Source organism: Neodiprion lecontei, chromosome 4 (assembly GCF_021901455.1).
Source record: "Neodiprion lecontei isolate iyNeoLeco1 chromosome 4, iyNeoLeco1.1, whole genome shotgun sequence".
NCBI classification, from domain to species: Eukaryota; Metazoa; Arthropoda; class Insecta; order Hymenoptera; family Diprionidae; genus Neodiprion; species Neodiprion lecontei.
In genome coordinates, this window is record NC_060263.1 from 10,439,171 (window position 1) to 10,459,096 (window position 19,926).

The 19,926-nt window shown below is 36.2% G+C and overlaps 1 protein-coding gene across 2 annotated transcripts in view; it reads left to right on the forward strand.

Annotated features, from left to right (window-relative positions):
- The window catches only part of LOC107220968 (serine/threonine-protein phosphatase 2A 56 kDa regulatory subunit epsilon isoform), a 96,382-nt gene that overhangs the window by 49,624 nt on the left and 26,832 nt on the right, over nt 1–19,926 (forward strand). For both annotated transcript variants that reach the window (XM_046736420.1, XM_015659791.2), the window contains exon 3: nt 839–1,035. In XM_046736420.1, the coding sequence (XP_046592376.1) occupies nt 839–1,035 (197 nt within the window). The remainder of the gene's footprint in view (nt 1–838; nt 1,036–19,926) is intronic.

Below are 19,926 nucleotides of genomic sequence, written 5' to 3' on the forward strand. Positions count from 1 at the left end.
GAATGAAAAGTCACTATTGAATATTCTTCTGTTCAATCAACCGTATCGTTCCTTTTAACGAATCGCACACAATTTTGACATCACTGATTGAAATGACGCACTATTCGTGTTGATGGAACTAAATGCAGCCGCCGTATTACCATTTGTCAGTTAAGGTAATAAATATCGTAGTTGTTGATTACTTTGGTCGCCAAAATTGTTCAGTTCAACCAAGGTAATTTGCAACATATTAATTTTGTGAATTATCAAATCTTTGGCATCACTAAATTTAACTTGAATAATTATATCTTGTTAATCTGATAAATCCTTTTTCTTGGTCGTAGGATCTGTTTTACAGCTTTTAATGTGTTACGTGGGCAAACTTACGCTTGAAAATATTTATTGTAAATATTTTCTTCAATTTTGCTGGGCAAACGCTATGAATTCTACAAATATCAACACCTATCATCTCGCGCAATTTAACTTTTTCCTATCATCGTGACACCTGCTTTAATTTATAACGTGAATTATTACGCACGGACAAAGTAGAAATTTGTAGAATACCTTTTAATAATTTTGTCTTGATTTTGACCGTTTGAAACTTTGACCCGCACCTGGGATAATGAATAGGGTATATCGTTATGTGATTATTGAAATAGGTGAAGGTAATATGAAATTTCTCTTGAAGTCAATTGCGAATGACGCTGCTTCACTCTTTAACTCAAAATTTCTCACCCATCATGCATTTTCTAGTCTAATTTTATAATATTTGTAAGTGCCACGTGTCTCAATGTACGATTTGTACACCAATTAAAAAGGATTGTAGTGAATTCACAAATATTTTTACTCTTGTTTTCAGATGTCTCAGTATTAGAGCAGGAGGAGTTGTTCCACAGAAAACTGCGACAATGCTGCGTCGCATTCGACTTTATGGATCCGGTGACAGATCTGAAAGGCAAAGAAATCAAACGTAATACCCTCAATGAATTGGTCGAATACATCACAGCGGGACGGGGTGTTCTCACAGAAAGCGTCTACCCTGAGATAATCAAAATGGTGAGAATTTCACTTGGTGATGAAATATTTTCATACAAGCTTATTTTGACTCATATGAGAATTCGATTTATCCAGTTCATTACATCACTAGTAACGAAATACCAATATTTTGCCACATATACTTTGGTAAAATGTAAATCTAGAACGCAACCTTAGTTTTTGTATAATAATAATATCTGCATGGGAAGTTCGATTTCTCACGCTGTAGAGGGCGCGCGATGTCGCTGATTCCCTAACCGGTTGAAAGCCGTGCGGAAATATGCATTATCGCACGTTTATTATGCATATAACAGGAGTAACTAGCGCCATGGGACGTGATGAGAATCGAATTCTGCTGAGATGCTGGTTGGTCGACGGGACTCGGCATTACTTTCATTTAATTCGACTTCTCACATTAGTTGAAAAATATACCAATATAATCACATTTACAGTGTGAATATAAGATAGTTCAGTGCACCGTTTGTGATCAGATCTTCAAATATTGTCATTATTTGATCGTATCTAACCCATTTCTCCACCTCGCATATTGATAGAAACCTGGACTTCGTTTTCAAGTAGGTAAGGGTAGGTGCTCACTGGTGATCGTTGTCATAGAATAAAATGTCACCAGTGATTGACTACTATCGACTATCACGCCACCGTAGTGAGCACAGCTTCATAGGTTTTTATAGAAAGGATAAGAAAATTTTTTTGTCACCGTGACAAAAGTCACCAATAAGCCCCTACACTAATCCTTTAACCTTGAAACAAACTATTATATCGTAAACACAGCCTAAGTTTCATTTGGGTGTTAACATATTCACATTATACAATATTTTTAACACTCAGTAAAACTGTGTAAATTTAAAGATTGTAAGGGATTTTAGTGGATTTTTGAAATGTTTGTTGAAGTTTCGAATCATTTGCTCAAATATCCGAACACCAGTAAAAGACTAATCCTAGATCCATACAGATGTTATACAAATGCCGTATAATATATTCAAATTAAAGCCGTGCAAGACTGTAACTGAACACAAATGAATGATTCCCTAACGAAACAAATTTTCGACTTTCATGTGTCGTGTTGCAAAATTATATATTGTGTACCAAGGGCGGGAAGTGGGTTATTATTGCCCTCGTGTCAAATTTGCAGCGTGACTGGCAGGCTCGCAAGCACGAGCCTCAGACGAGTAATGCAAACGCACAAGGGCAAAAACGACCACTCGCTCTTGGCACACACTATATCTATTACAACACATGTATAGACTTTGCGTTTTTCTCTTGCCAAAAGTCTGGGACCAAAGCACAGTGATCAATAAATTAAAACATGTACGTTATCAGGAAGTTAATATAATATATATTTTTTTTTCTAACACCTTCGTGGGAAGTTCGTATTCACGTATCGATGAGTTTTAAATCAATAAATAATTTTGGAAAAACGTAATCGTGCATTTAGAAAAAGTAATGAAAAGGAAACAGTTTAGGTCTGTCGGTAAAACACTGAAAAAAAAGAAATACTACATTTGAAACTCGCGAATACTTTGTAGTACTTTGTACTCTTCAAGTGATGAAAAATAAATTTAGTAATTGACGTCTGGATTAGTGTTTTCTTTTTTTTTTTCTTTCCAAGATAGCGAATGAATACGTCACTCTAGGTATAAAGAAACAAAAGAAACTACGATGGTTTCTATGAAATGTCTACGTCAATGAAGAACTATAGACGTCATGAAACGCCTCTTTGTATGTCGATTTGCGACTCAATGTCAAAACCAAATGAATCATTGATTATAAAACCTTCAAATATAAAACATCAAAACTAAAATGTTTTATATAACTTTGTCAAATAAGTAGGATTGACTCTTTCAGTCACAGAAGTCACTATAGTGGCACCCTTTTCTTTCTTTTTTTATTTTTATGACGCCGAAGCTAGCAGCCAAACCTGGGAATGCATAGGCGTCGGTACTTACACAGATAATTAGATCTGACACGTAGAAGAGGAATTACCATGGAATAGATATAATCAAAAAAAGTTTGAATGAAACGATGAACTTGGTAGAGCATGGATCACTGTCGATAAGCACATGGTTGTACAGTAGACGATTGTTTATAATTATGAACTTGTGAATTAATTCGGTTGCTAGGTGCAGAAACGTCCGGGGACTTCGGAACTTGGTAGAGTCGTCCTTCGATGATCGCTAAAAATGATGGTAAATGATTCGCGAGAATACTCCGTCGTTTACTCATGAATAACTTTTGTTACGTGCCCGATACTGTTGGTGGTATGTATCCTCGATTTAGCTCACGATTTCGATTAAATCGATTCTTCTTTTCCGATTAATCGAGTATAATCGATTGTTTTTCAAACGCGATTAATCGACCGACTAGATTATTTTTCCTCACAATCAGTTTTTGTAATTCACTCCCATGAACGACGCAATGCAATATCAATTCCTGCGATTAAAGTCTAAATTAACATCATTGTCTTACTCACTAAGTACCTATTTGATATAACAAGTGAAAGATAAATGAATATTTTCGCCTGAAATTGAAGAATATTTTGAATGACACTCTTAATTATCAAAAAAGAATTCGGTCATTGAGACTGCATACTGAAATTTACAAATATTTAACCTCGTATGCACCGTTTCAAAAAAATGCGAAGTAATGGATTAATCGATTAATTTTTACCGATTAAGTTGAGTCGTGTTCGATTATTTTTTTGGACTGTATTAATCAATGGATCGATTATCTTTGGCTTAGTGGCGGGATTGTGGTTTCTTCTGTATTGTCATTTTTGATTCTTTTCCCAAAGTTTTATTTTGAAGTAATGTTTCACATTTATATTGCATATCCTATTAATTTATCCATTTATTGTTCTTTGTTATGTATGTTCTCATTTTTTTTTTTCATCATTTCCTGTTTTCTTAAGTAATGTATTATGTTCGTGGTAGTACGTTTTCTACATATATTAGACCTGTCCGTAAGGAGAGTGGAATAGAATTTAGATAATGGGACTTCTCAAATTGTTTCGAATTAAAATCCTCAAATTGAAATAATTCAGAAATGATTTCGAATTTTTTTTTCCTCCATATTTTCCCACCCCGAGAAAGCCTTACTTTTTCACATAAGAAAAGCATTGATTTGTCGAGTTTTGGAATCAAAGCTGCGTACCGGATCAAAAAAAAAAAAAACCGTAAAAAATTTTCTCAGAAGTAAAATGAAGGTGAATTTGTCCCGTTTAAACAGCCACTTGGGAAATTTGGCTTGGGAAAATAGAGATAATTTTGACACCGCTATCAAACTATTGGCGCGGCAAGAAATTTCGACTAGTGAATCCAAACTTTTTAGCGGTCAAGGAACTTGATGGATTGGTCTTACAGAAAAAGGAAATTCTTCAGTGAAAATAATGAGTAGAGAATCAAAAATTTCGATCACCTCATCTTCCTTCTTATCTTATCTTATATTTTATAATACTATTACGAAACTAAAATATCGTAAATTTCAGCATGCAGTCTTAATAGCCGAAAAGTTTTTTGATAATTTAGGGTTTTCTTCAAAATATTCTTGAATTTTAGGCAAAGATATTCCTTTATCTTTTACTTGTTATATTAAATAGGTACTTAGTGAGTAATACAATGATGCTAATTTAGACTTTAATCACATAAATTGATATTGTATTGCATCGTTCATGGGACTAAAACTTGAAAACCGATTGCGAGGAAAAATAATCAATTACTCGATTAATCGGGAAAAAATTATCAATTTCATCGAAATCGTGAGCTGAATCGAGGAAACATACCACCAACAGTATCGGGCACGTAACAAAAGTTATTCACGAGCAAACGACGGGATACTCTCGCGTATAATTTTTCAACACTTTTAGCGATCATTAAAGGAGGACTCTACCAAGTATCAAAGTCCTTGGAAGTTTCCACACTCGGTAGGCAAAATTGTTCATCAGTAGATTATTAATAAAAATTGGTTAACGATCGCGTACCCTCGCGAATGAAATTCAATCAAGTTTCGGTTTCGATCTAGAATATTTTCCCAAAGTTTAAAAGTCCTCGAACGTTTCGGCACTCAGCAGCCAAAATTCTTTGGCGGGGGCAACACATAGCTCATACAAGCTTACCTCCCCTCTTGTCTTATTGCTTTCCCCGCCTGGTGGCTGCTCCCCACTTTTTCGATCGTGCAACAGAGAGGGTCGGCTCCAGCTGTAGCTCTCTCTTTCTAATCACGGCTTCAGCTCGGTGGTGCACAGACTGCGCAATCCGTCTTTACAAGGCTGCGCCGGGTGACTGCGCGTGAGCGTCGGTGGTTCCTAATCCTAGGCCGCACTCGGCCGTTAGGTCCAACAGCTAGTTTCTGCGACATTCGCAAAAAATTAGATCATTTGTAATATTACTGCTAGCCCAAACTGATTTTGAATAAATTTGCGCACTGAATATTTTGTCAAAAAACAAAAAATTTTGATTCTAAAACGAATATCGGGGTGGATCAAGTTCAAAAAATGCGAGACAATGAAATGGAAAACAAATGAAAAATTCAATTGAAAGAGAAAAAGGGTCAAAACTAATTAGCAGCAGGAAACAAAATTTCTGGTGTGGAGACTCTGGCCGGTATTCGAATCCTTATGTAAAATTTTTTCCTGCTCATCTTTGTACCCGTGTTCTATTTCATTATAGTTGAAGTTCTTATTCACTTCTTGCAATTTATTGCTCTTGTCTTCTGAAAGAAAAGTCTGCGCTGAAAATTTATCTTGCAAATCTTATCGAAATCTATTAAAACTGACAGTGAATAGTGATTACGTTAAACGTCCACGATTACTAAAACCCTTGTTTTAAAAAATATAATATTTCGCCAATCACATTCTTTTATGGCCTCGTACAATGCAGCAATACGGCAATGGAATGGAATATGGTTAGGATCATACATAATCCTTGATACAAAATGTTTTTGCGACATGACTGTTTATATACCATAAGCATATATATCAAGTTGAGCATAAAAACCTACCGTTCCATAGTTTTGTACTATAACCAATTGATCTTTAATGACCCTGTCAATGATTTATTTGATTGATTACTGCCAATTGTTGATTATTGAGTACGTCGTACATTTACTTGTTCCAAAAATACTTGCTGAGTTCTGAACAGCCCCCTGACACACGCTGCTAGAAGTGGTTCGCAAAATGTCCCTCGATTCTGCCGCCAATCTCCACCACCAGCGGCGCTAGTAGTTGTCTGACAAGCATGCGCGCGGTCAGCGAGGGCAGCGAGCGTGTCAAAAGTCTACTAGCGCCACGTAGAGGAATTAAAAAACGGGGACAAAACGCGTACAATTTTTTAGTACACGAGCAGTGGTGAGTGTCAGGGGGCTGGTTCTGAAGTGTCTCATGATAATAAAATAGCGCTGCAACTATCGGCACAAAGCATAATTAAATATTAAATACTACTTACCTCGCTTCGATAAATACTACAAAAAATTTTTTTTTAAATTTATAACTTTGAAGTGTGATGTCACACTTGGGGAAACCCCTAGGCCCCCCATGTCACAGTTAGTAACGTTTTATCCAGACCCCCCCCCCCCAGTGGGTGACGTAATATGTGGACAACCGCCATGTCGACCGCAAGTGTTACACTATTATTTGTTTTGAACCTTGTAACCTTGTATATTTTACATGCCAAACACATCTACGCAAACCAATTAATCAGCTTTCTGCACAACTTCATTGTACGAAGCTGAAGCTAGCATCCAGAGCTAACAGCCGCGCACCGCGATGCATGGCCGCGGCGACGACTGGTGCCCGGATAGGGGGCTTCACAATTCACTCGACAGCCCGAGGTTTCGCGCGTGCCTGAGGGAGTAGTACATATATTTCAGGATAAATTCTAGGTCAGACTTCAAGAAAGTCAAGATCGTTGAGGAAAGCAAACATATTTCACTTTTTGTTTAATTATATGATATAACAAAATAGAGGATCTAATGAAATCGAAGCAACCGATCGGTCGGCATAAGTTGGAAGGGGCAAATATTTACACGGAAATAGATCGTAACTGAAATTTTTCGAATTTTGCCTCTTTTCGACGAACAAAAAGAACTTTAATAAGAAAGAACCCCCGTGTAAATATTCACCCCTTTCCAACTATGCTGACTGATCTGCTGCTTCGATATCTATCACATTCTATATATTCTTCTATATCGAATAGTGAAAAAGAAAATGGATAAAAAAAAATTTTCTCCTTCAAAACTTGGCAAATTTCGAAAAGTTTCAGTTACGAACTACTTTCCTGTAAGTATTTGTCCCTTCCAACCTATGACGAACGATCGGCTGCTTCGATTTTATTAGATCCTCTATTTTGTTATATCAAAGAATTGAACAAAAAGCGAAATATGTTTGCTTTCCTCAACGAACGTGATTTGCTTGAAGTCTGACCTACAATGTATCTTGAAATAAATATACTACTTCCTCCGATCCGAGCGAAAACTTGTGAAACCCCCTATTCGGGCACCAGGCGTCGCTGCGGCCCTGCATCATGGCGCGCGGCTGCTAGTTCTTGCTGCTAGCTTCAGCCTCGTCTATATTGTCAAGTATCAGCACTACGGGTGTAGCAATAAGTTAATCATCTTCATTGGCAACATATCAGTTGTTTCGGGATATATAATATTTTCTTTTGAGACTATTTCTTGACATATGTGTATGGCTCTGTTTATTATCACTTTGCAATAATCTTGTATTATCATCGGAGATCAGCCAGTATAGTAAATTTTAGGTTAAGTTAGGGAATTGCGGTTAGTTTTAGTCATAAGTGTTCTCTCACTAATAAGTATTTGATACGAACAGTAAGTCAACCCATCAGTTTTATTTAATCACATTCTTAGAAACAGACAAACCTGTGCTCGTAATACGCGTACTTCATCTCTGTCGCACTTTTGAGACAAATTTTATTTGATGGAGAGTATGAGATACGCAGTGAGTGCAGTACATGCTCTATGTGTGACTATCGTTGCGCTCGACCAGAAACATTATTAGAGCCGAAACACATGCAAAACCATGTTCCGTTTGCTGAAAAACAGACCGTAAATTGGTATAAAATTATACCTTAAAAAAACTAAAAAAGAAATCGTGTTGTTTGTGTCGAGTAAGTTTGTATATTAAAAAAAAAATTATGCTGGGTTGTGCTAAACTTGTGCCGCTTTGTACCGTATTCTTTCTCATGGGTAAACCGAAAAATCTTGAAAAATCTCGCAAAATCTCGCAAAACGAACGAAAAACTCGAAAAATACAACACCCACCTTGTCACTTTCGTGATATCGCGATTGTTCTTTTCAGGTATGCTGGGCTGAATCTTTTTTTACGTGTAAATATTTTAACCTCTCTTCTCGCTCGAGGCTGAAACTGGTAGCTAGAATTAGCAGCCAAACGTTCTAACGCTCATTCGAATAAGGTAGTGAAGTTCATCAAAATTTCGTTAAGCACCTTAAACCCCCAATACTTTTATAGTATTATGAGAATAAAATTCAATTGCATTTTTCTATTTCTAAAAAGTTTAACACGTTTGGTAGCTAACAAAATCTCGAAGTTTCAGTTGTGTTAGACTTCTTCTGACTTCTGCAATACTCAGTTTCAGGAAAAACACGATACTGCTTCAGGAAAAAATTAATTATTGATCAGTTTTCTTGAAAAAATTCGAAATGGGAAAAATGTACAACTTGTGCCGAGTTGTGGTAGTTAATTTGCCCGGATTATCCTGAACTTGAAATATTGATTAAGCAGACCTTCGACCTTGTGACAGCAAAAAAATGATGCTATAAAAATTGGAATTTTCGAAACATAGAGATAAAATATAAAATTCACCAATCATGCTAAGTTGTACTGGCCATACCGATCAACTTTTACAAACACCAAATGTTGATCACATAGGCCTTTGACCTGTGCACTGTTATATTTTTACTAATACTTTTCGCGTACAAGTAAAGCAGGATTTTCTTGATACAATATTCTATCTATCAAAAAATAAGAAAGTCACAAATCAGGAGGCATAATATTTTTCACATTTTCTACCACAAATCTAGAATTCGAGACGAAAAGAAACATGTATAATGGAGATTTGAGTAAAACGAGTATGTGCCATTTTTATTAATAAGCTAGTGCTATCTGTCATATGGCTCTACATGCATGTTCTAGAAGTCCGAATGGTTCGTTTGCAGCTTATCACCGATAAAAATAAATGCCGGACACGTACGTGGAAAGCCGTTATCGATATTGTTTAGCTCTCAAGGATTCAGTAAGTGTAAGGATTCAGGCTAGTCTGAGTGCCTGAATTATGATGAAGAGGCAATTTACATTTGGGGACAAATAATCTGACACGGCTAATTTTTTACACTAGACAGTTATGTTGGCAGCACAGAGAAACCTACAGCGCCATAGTCGGCCGAGCGATAAACAAACTCAATCTCAGTAAACATAACATAACCCATGACCATCGAATCTAACCTTATAGTCCAGGAGAATAAAATTAAGTTCTATTCTGGAATAACGTAGGTTAGCCGATTTTTTTATAGCTTCATTAGAGACGGATGAACATATTTTCACCTATGTCCCAAACAGTTAGGTCCGGGTTTGTCCGTAACGATTGTTTAAACTTTTGAGACCCCACATTTTGTTAAATAACGTCTTTGTTATGGGTCATACACGAAAACTGTTCAAACAAAAGTTGTTCGTCTCATCATTGTCGATAAAACAAGCTGTCGTGAGATCAATTTCCTCTATTTGTTTAGTTGCCATTTGCAAAATGCCGTGGAAAAAAAAAATCACATTTCTTGCTATAAATTGATGAATAAACAACGCGTGGCTTTGAAACTCATGGTACAGGTAATATGAAATGTCTTCAAAATTATCGTGCAAGGCTTTTTTGGCTGTGTTATATAGTTGAGCAACAATCCGCGACAAGCCAAAATCCGTATATGGTCTGCCCTTTCTTATGTGATTGGCCCACGGGTTGCCAAAAGATCGTGGAGTCAGTTTGTTGCTAGTACTTTCCACAATGTTGGTTCGAAGATTGTTTAAAGTTGACAACGCTAGCATAGACTATCTTGGCGACTACTGTGATTAATAATAAATAGAGTCGTTTTTTGTAACTTTCTCGAGGTTGAGTGTCACTTTATGAAGATGAATATAGCAACCAAAGTTAGTAGCCAATGGTATTAAACTATTTAAAAATAGAAAAATGCATTTCAGTTTTATCCTCTTATTTCTTTAAAAGTATCGGGAGTTTAAGGTTTTTCACAAAATTTTGATCTTGTGACTTCACTACTTTATTTAGATGAGCATTAGAACACTTTGCTGCTAATTCTGGCTGCCAGTTTCAGCCTCGTGTAACTTTTGTTTGTGCAATAAATAATTTCATTCTAACGTGAAAAAAAGCCGTTTTGGTCATATCTCCTATGGTCCCGATCTTACCGGCACGTTCGGGTAAAATAGGGATTTCTGTACTCAACGGTAAAATAATTTTTTTTGCCGTGATGATAAAAGATTCAAAATGGCGCAGTAATAGTAGCCAAATAAAGGTCCACAGATATGAGATCCGAGTAGATGATGTCCCATTCATCGAAATCACCAAATTATATCAATTTTCCCAAACACCCCATTTTACCCGACTCTCCTACGTCTGTTAATATTTCAATTTGTATGGAAGTTGAATCCATTTGAAGAGCTTAGAGTTAAAATTCTCCGAAACTTCGCAGTTTGAGAAAGAACTGAGGTTGAATTCTAATCTTGAACAATTTCAGATTTATCTGGAACAATTTTGGAAAAAATCTTGAAGGCACCTTTCGACAAAAAAAATGGAAATTCGAAAAAATTAGGCAAGTAAAAATGTTGACTTTGTGAAGTTATTCAGTTTCAATAATAATGCCCCATATACACTAGCATAGTGCGAAAAAATTAATTTCGAGATTTTATGAAAATTAATATACACACCGCACAAGTTGGCTCAATATCAACAAAACGTAGCGCAACCTAGCACATCTCACAAAATCGTGATATCTGAGGTATGCCAAAGTGGGTGCTGCTTTTTTTTCTTTATTTTTTTTTTTATTGATTTTTTAAGATATGCCAAGATTTTTCAGTTTTTTCATGAGAAAGAGTATGGTATAAGGTAACACAAGTTTAGTACAACTTGGCCTAATTTGTTTTTCTCAATAACAGATATGCAGGTTTTTTTTGACGTATAGTTTTTTTTCGGCAAAACAGTATACCTGTGGCACAAAGTAGCACAAGTTCAGCACAACCTGACGCCATTTTTTCCCATATTATCTTGAAAGTGCTTGTCAAAGTTTGATTTTTCTGAATATTTTGAATAACCGTTGAAGTTGTGAAAGTCGGGTTGACGACATACGTTAGCATATATCCAGCCCTACTGAGAATTCTTAGAAATATCACTTTCATAAAGTATTGGGCTAATTTCACATACACAAAGTTAGGTTTCCAAAATGGTGGCCCAGAAAAGCAGGGTTCGTACGCACAGGGAAAACCTGGAAAACCGGGAAAACTCAGGGAATTTCGAAAATAAGACTGGAATTTTAAGTTTCTTGAAGAAATAAACTCGTTCTTACACGTACATTACTTGATATCAAACCTCATTTCGTTTTTTTCTTACTGAAAATGGCTGGCTGTTATTTGTAAGTTAGTAGTCGGACAGTGAATTAATTACTAGGTAATATTGAAGGTATTAGTATTAATAAGCAAAGAAATTATCATTAATCAGCGGCATATTTCTTGAAAGGTTACTGAAAAAATCCTGTTTTCAGGCTGGAACACCTGGAAAAGTCAGGGAATTTCGGGTTCCAAAAATCGTACGAACCCTGAAAAGTTACGGAAAACTTCTTTCGCAGCAAAAAAAGAAGAAAAAAAAAAATACCAGCGTATTGTGTATCAAAAAGTATAAGTAATGTTCCCCCCTGACTCAACGACTTTTTTCGTTTAAAAAGTTGCCATTTAGTACGACTTTAAGCAACTTTAAAAATATGCCGTTAAAATGACAATGCCACGTGAGCAAAATGACAGCTAAATGTCATTTGTAAGATTGCAGACAGAATGGCGCCACATTCAGGTTATCGAAAATACAATTGCTCTTGGTAATACAATCGTATAAGGATGCCTTAAGAAGGTGCTAAAACGAATAAAATTACATCATCTAAATGCAACCGAAGTAATGGTTGTTTAAGTGAGATCTTACAATTAGCTAGGCACACGTATAGTGACCGAGCGCGAGTATGAATGGCGCCACGAATGCCCAAATTTGTCCCTATCGACAGGACTTGCACTAACGTTGACGGGTGGTCTGATAGTCATTTCTCATAATTTTTCCGAACAAAAAAAGAAATGTTCGTACCCAGAAAATGCCTCTTTTCGGTGTAAGAAAAGGAAAGGTTAGTTTTTGCGCTATCAATTATTATAACAGTTTGAGAAATACCGAGTAAACCGTTATTTACTGTCCCTAGCCACAGGGTGATTCAAAGCGATAGGTTCATTTCGTGCTATGGCGTATCCACGGAAGCTGATCATTGGCAGCGTCATTGGCGTCGAAAGGGAAAAATACCCGTCGGTTGGGACAAAAAAAGCTTATTCCGCGCTGTCGTCAATTTCCCGCACGGTCTCTGTAACTCTTGAAGTAAGCACATGAATATACAAAGTGTTCTAAAAATACAGAAAACTTTGAATAACTTCGAAGGATTAGGTTCTGACGGAAAATATTGAATACAATACTTATCAGACTTGAGGAGGGGCAGACTTGACCATGGTTCACTCAAAATGTCTCTAATGGTGATATGACCACTTGAGAACAGTCGATTGAAATTTACGAGAATATGTGTACTAGGTTGCTTCGTTTGAGACGACTATTTTTTTTTTTCACTTCATAGACGAAATATCACTCTGAACATATAAAAAAAAATTCCCACCAAAGCCTAGCTCTTAATTTTAATTTTAAGTACTCGCTAAATAAATTTAAAATTTTCCCATTTAATTAACACGTAAAAATAATTTTTTTTTTTGTTAATTATCTATAGCATCGCGAGTTTTCATACTATTTAATTGACCATGACCGGAAGTTTCAGAGGGATCCTTCCTCTTTAAAAGTTCCTACAGCTAATTTAGAATGTATGAAGTATCTCGTCAGTACAAAATTGTTGAGTTGATTTTTGCTAAAAATTTATGGTTTTTTCATTTTTCTCCTAAACTACTAACTTTACAGCAAAATTGTAAAGGACCTTTTTTGTAGAGAATTTAATTTCCTACAAAAAAGTTCCATCAGCCGAAACTGTATAACTGATAGTTCCAAATATAAAATTAATTAATCATAAGAAAAACTATAAATATCACTGTTTCATCGAGATTTTGGTATTTTTTTTTAAAAGTATGGCTGAAAAAAGTACTATTGTGGTACCGATGTGAAATTAATTTTATTAATAGAAATAATAATGACATTAATATTTCTATGTTTGTGCAGCACGCAGCTTATTAAAAAATTTGAATCAAATTTTTTTTTATTTTCGTTTCGAAATAAACTAATTTATTTAACAATAAATCACATTTTATGTTTCACGTACTTAAATAACGAATTCAGTGACAGTTATAATAACTTATAATTAGAATTTGCACATGTCGGATAATTTTTACGGTTATTTTGAACAACCTGCAATAAATATTGTCAATAACGATTAATAAGCGAATAAATCTCGCCATAGAGTTTTCGAATTCAGCTTCATTTGCACTATTTTTAGTATATGGCGATGTTATCATTATTGCAAACTGGGTCTACCGCGTGTTTTTCAAAACAGCTGAAGTAAAATTTTTCTTTCCCCGCGATGGAGAAGCGTTTAATTTAGGACTAATTCTCCAATTATTACTTACTTGTTACGCAGCATTGGCATAACCAGTTTAACGGAGGTAAACAATATAGATTTTAATTACGTCCGCAAAGCTAGCCCGCTAACTTGCTAGAAAAAATTTGAATAAATTAGGCATTGAAAATCTACTTATGAGCTCTGCAGCATCGCAGACCACAATTTTTGAGAGGTTGCCTTCGTTGGAAATAATCAAATTCGAAAAGTGACGGGAACAGAAGAAGGGCGGGAAGGGGGGGAGCAGCTTACCGGAAAGCTAACCCTTTCATAGCGATAAGAATTAAAAAAATTATTTTTGATGGCATGGAAATTAAGAGCTACTCAGAAGTTCCCAATATACATTAAGATCAATTACCTAGAAAACAACCCTGCAAAAATATTCACCGCACAAAATAACATCAAAGAAATGATTTTTTTACACGAAACCTCGGACGGCCGTGTTGGACGATTTAAAAGCTTCAGAATCCCTTCGGTGACATTTTTGAAATCACAACCTTTAGTCTAGAACAGAAATAAAATACCTTCAAAAAACATGACAGGTGATTCATATTTATAGCAAAATTTTCAACGAATTACGAGAAAACAGGATGTAGAACTTCAATTTTTGATCTGACCACCCTCGGTCCCTTCTGTTCCGATTAATCATCTGCAGGTACGAAATTACCCTTGAAATTCATCGCAGCGGATTCTTATTTATGGCTAACTTTGTATCAATACTTGCGGCAACTGTCAGGGACTGTACGTGGAATTTGATCTTGTTTCGGATGTGAATCAATTCTCCTCCTCGTAAATGTCTAGATATAGAAATTGTTTATTCAAACTTTTCAATTTCCTTAAAAACCGATCAGTTGATCGTTTTTCTGCAAGACCAGATACATATTTATCAATTACCGCATACAATTTGAGTATATTTAATGAAGTTTAATTTAATTTTAATGAATTATAATGTAATTTTACTGCTCCAACTTAACTTATTTCTTAATCAATTTTATTTTAGATATAAATAGGGCACATTTTGGTGTAATTCGCAATTGCAGCAACTGCACGCGGTAGTTGGACGATTGTGTAATTTGAAGTGCTCTTGCTCGTTATACATCAGCAAATTCTGATAAATTTCATTTTTAGGTGGTGCTATTGGTATGACAGTTGGTTTCTCCGATTCCACCTCTGTTAAATTATCGAATTAATTCCTAGGTTTGGGGTTAGGTTCATCTTTTCGTGTGGTGCGGCGTAACAAATATTTATGGATAAAATCCCATATTGCAAATACAATATATAATATACTACAAGCGTACACGTTATGTAGTGCATAATTATGAAATGATGTATCCTCGCCGAGTTTAGCCCACGTGGAATCAACAATTAATTGTGATACAGATACTCCTTGCCAGCCCTTGCAAGGCTGAAACTAGCAGCCAGATTAGCAACCATACGTTCTAATGTTCGTTCGAATAAGATAATGAAGTCCGAAAATTAAAGCTTTGTAAAATACCTTGAACCCCTAATACTTTTATATAATTGTGAATATGAAACTGAAGTAAATTTTTCTATTTCCAAAAAGCTTAACATGTTTGGCTGCTAACTATGGCTACTAGCTTCAGCTTCATCAGTCCTTGCTTGCTTTCGAGTATTTTGTCCCATCGTATCCCTTGCTTGTGCTCAGAATAGCTGTGCTTAGAATAGCAGGACGTTCCGCTGGAAACATAATCTTATCGCGAAGTTTATTAAGACATTCCATTGAATAATTTCACTTGTTGCTAAGGAACCAGGGTGGGAGTATTTCCAAGCCGACAGGTTTACCGGTTGCATGATAATTGGGTTTCCATTCTTGGTTGGGTACGGTGAAAATTTGTAATATGATACACGAATGATATAAACGGATTGCAATTGAACTGAAGAAACATGAGTTTTCAGAAATATAAACAAAATAGTACTAAAAAAGAAAATCACCTGTCATTGGTGACAGGATTTTTCATGGGACAAGGTTTGCTATAATCGTGCTTGCTGATTGAATACACTGTTGGCGTATTCAGCTGACAACACTTTTTGCTGCATCTCCCTGCACTAGTGACAAATTTTTTACCGTTCTGTCAGAGGCCGCATCTTTTTTGGACAAATAATTGTCAAAGTTCCATATTGCAACAAATGCCCACAGAAAGCAAGTCCAAAGCGGTGCTGGCGGCGACAGTGTAGCAAGACTCTGTTCACTCAAGTTCTTGGTCAATTTACTTTTCCTGCCGTAAATCCAAAAAAATACTATTGTATACGCAATGAAGACAAAAAATAAAAAATGAACATGAGAAAGAAAGTGTTGTCCAGCTTATAAAATTGTATACATTTTTTTTAAATACTTCTACTTTGTTTTATGGCTTAAAATTATTGTTTTGTGACGCACAACTTTCTTAAGTTGATAAAAAAAATTAAAAATATGTGTTTTTTTTTGGGTCGAATAGGGAGTTCATTAATTTTTTTTAAACAGACTGGTTGATCCGAAAAATTTTTAGAAAATTAGGAATACGTTTTTTTTATAGGTTGAATGAGATGAAAAATAATTAAACAGATTGTAGATGATCAGGGTCAAATGCCGCCGAGTTGGCGTGGAATACCTCATATATATATAGACCGGTGATCAGGTATAACGGAATGCGATTATAAATCGCTGTATAAAACGGTGGGCGGTCGGGTTGCCAGATGGCCCCGCATATGAGTATCGTACTAACCTAAGAAAATTTACCGTACAATTAACGTACACGTGATACAAATATGATCGTAATGTGGCCTTACTTCATTGAAAAATATCATACAATATCACCTTATCTTTCTAAAAAATGTAATTAAAAATTATAGTCTGAAAAATTGAAAATTTTTAGCGGATTTTGAAAATAATTCTGTTACGCCAATGAAAGTGCGTGTCAAAGAGCGTTTTATTACAGCTATATCAACCTGGAAACACCACATTCCGTGGCGGTTCCAGCTTGATATAGCTCTTTCTTACCGATTAGCAGTAATCTTGCGCGTGAAGATAACAGACTTATAATGAGTAATCGTACTTTTTAAATTATTTGTGATGATCATTGACTTGATTAGGATTTTTGTTCATTCACCGCTTGGAAAAAAAAAAAAAAAAAAAAAAAAAACCAATTCTAAATCCACATCTGGCTTAACCGATAAAACGAAGTTGATCGTTCGTTTTAAACCCCGAATTAACGAAGAAGAGCGTCGGTATCAAAGCCATGGAAACGAAAATTCACGGCGTATAATACTTAATACTCAGCAAGCCAATGAATATAAGCAGCGCATTACATTTAAGATAGCAAGCGTTAGTATCGAAATCAAACTCAAAGCAACAGTAATCGAGAATGATGAGCGTCACTCATCACTCATGAATATACACGGGCTCGAGCATTGGCATGAGGCCCCGAGGAGGCCCGGTAATCGTCGATGATGGTTATATAACATTCGGCGTTACCGACGATCGATAACTCATGGGCGATAGCTGAAACAATCATAGACATGATGGTCATGACGGAAAACGGCTATCCGCACGCCACGTTTATCTCTACAAGTTCTCTTACCTTCACCGTTAGTTAATGCATAAAAAAAAAAACGTGCATGCTTATAATTACTGTACGAATATCGTACTTCATTGTGTTGTATATTTTCACTACAGAAAAACTTAATAAACTCTTTATAGTCGATAAAAAGTTGAATTTTGTGAGTTACGCGCTGCGGCCGACGACTCGGAAAATTGTGAAAATCATGAAAAAATTCAGAAATATTCCTTTTTTCATCCCCGAAACAGCGGTATGAGTTTTATCCGGAACGCAAGAATATGCTTGTGAACAAGTCTGAAGTAATTCAAACGTTCGACAACCATCAAATCGTTGTTTTTCGCGAGCTTATAACTGACTTTCACATATATCAACAAATTTGTATGTGTACTTGAGTATTAACACTACTTAACGTATGCCAGAACCTGAGAATCGAAGTTCTTATCATAGAGACTAGAGTACAGGAGTCCAATCTCTGTATTGAAGATGTGTCCGCAAAATCATGAGAAATAAGGGTTCCGCTACAGCGGTGCTGTCGTCACTCTGGACCGATAGTTATATGTATATTAAATATAATAGTCTTTATGATGCCGCACATATTTACGTTTATTATAATTACTATATGTTGGTCACTCTATCACTGTATTACTATATTTATAGGATCAGAACGTCCGGAGCGACGCTGGTGATAAAACCGTGCACTATTAAATCTCGGAGTTTCGCGGACGCCTTTTCCGCCTCTCCGCCTTAGATATTGGACTCCTGTACTCTAATCTTCATGGTTCTTATGATGGGGGTCCAAGACCCTTATTCATCCCTAGATTTCGATATTCATTAGGTGAAACCTGCAACTAACTTCAGCGTCATAAATTTTCCTGGTGTAAAATCTCACCGATTGACCTATTCGCGCCAGTGTTTTATTGTGGGCGATATAGTTTTGAATTTTATCCAAGTGCTGTGAAATGTTGAACAACCAAAATGCTATCGCAGTCGTTTTAGCGGCAAGCATGTTCATAATGTCACTGTGTGTATACGTGTTTTATAATGTTTGCAGTTTGTCCCTTGTGCTCTGCTCTTTGCTACTTTACCGAAATAGTAATTTTACCTGTGCAACACTGCTAGTAACTTCGTACTGGAGTGTGTAGAGGTTGGCAACGAGGTAGAGTGGTGAGAGTCTCTACTCACTACTAGGAACGGACAAGTTGTCGACCGGTGGTTTGCCACGAAAGACCGATGTTATAAACGTCGAGAATAATACTTAGAGCTATTTCTCTTGTCAGTTTTGTTACGTTTAGTGTTTCTAATAATAAACCTTAACATTCATAGTCATCGAGCTACAAACTGAGAGAACCATAATAACCTACCCGATCCGATACCAAAACAATCCACTAACACTGGTGTTTCCATACATAATTATTGTCCCGGTGCAGTAGAACAGTAGAAGAACAGAGGGGTACAGTGCAAGCTGAAAACGGTATTAGCTGTTAACGGAACATTTTATGATAATTTTTGGCATTACTTTCAATTAAATTGCGATTTGCAACCGCTATTTCACCCACAACAGGTTTGTATAAGAAATCATTTTGTCACAAAATATTTGAAAAGTAATCTCTCGTCTTCGAGAATTTATCCTGGAAAATTCCAGTTTGTAATACGGTAGTGTCAAAATAATAAAAGATGTGTATGAGGTTGAGTCCTAAACACAACCTAAGAATGAAAGTCGATACCATAAGCTATCTTTTTATTACTGAGAAGTGTGTGACACTAACGAGTCGTTTTCGAAGAAATATGCTAGTAGTGCTCGCGAGAACAACAGTATTATAGTGTTAGTGAATACTTCAAACTTTATGTACCGAGATATGGTGAAAGTTGACGGCTGAGCGACTTACTGAGCATGCGCGAGCTTTGTCGTTATTACACGCAGGTTGGCCATCCCAAGTTACAGTTGTCAAACGCGGCTGGTGATGGAGGTTTTGTAGGCGTGCAATTTTTTTAGAATACGCAGATATCAAATAATTGACGTAGTGACGATTCGAGACGCCTTGGCAACCTGGCCTCTGATTGTTACGAGTAATCGTAACAATATAATCTCAGTTCGGTACTAGATGCAGAAAAGTTTGACACCCATACCCCGTTTCGAGTAATTTGATTCCCGTACCTCATAGACAAAAATACTGTCGCTGTACACCTGAGTAAAGTCGATTCTGAACCTAATTTTAGTGAATCAGAAGTAACGTTGCCAGCACTACCGTCTAGCTAACGCTTATTCAATAACACACACCGTATCTGTTAGAAGTTAGAGGCTGCTGGATTCAACCTTAGTTTTTACCTTCTTAAACGAGGGGATTCAGAATCGACTTTACGCAGGTGTACGATCTCACTTTAATTATCGTGCGCATGCGCAATCTGTCACTCAGCCTAGTAATTTTTACCATTTTCTATCGGTAGTAAT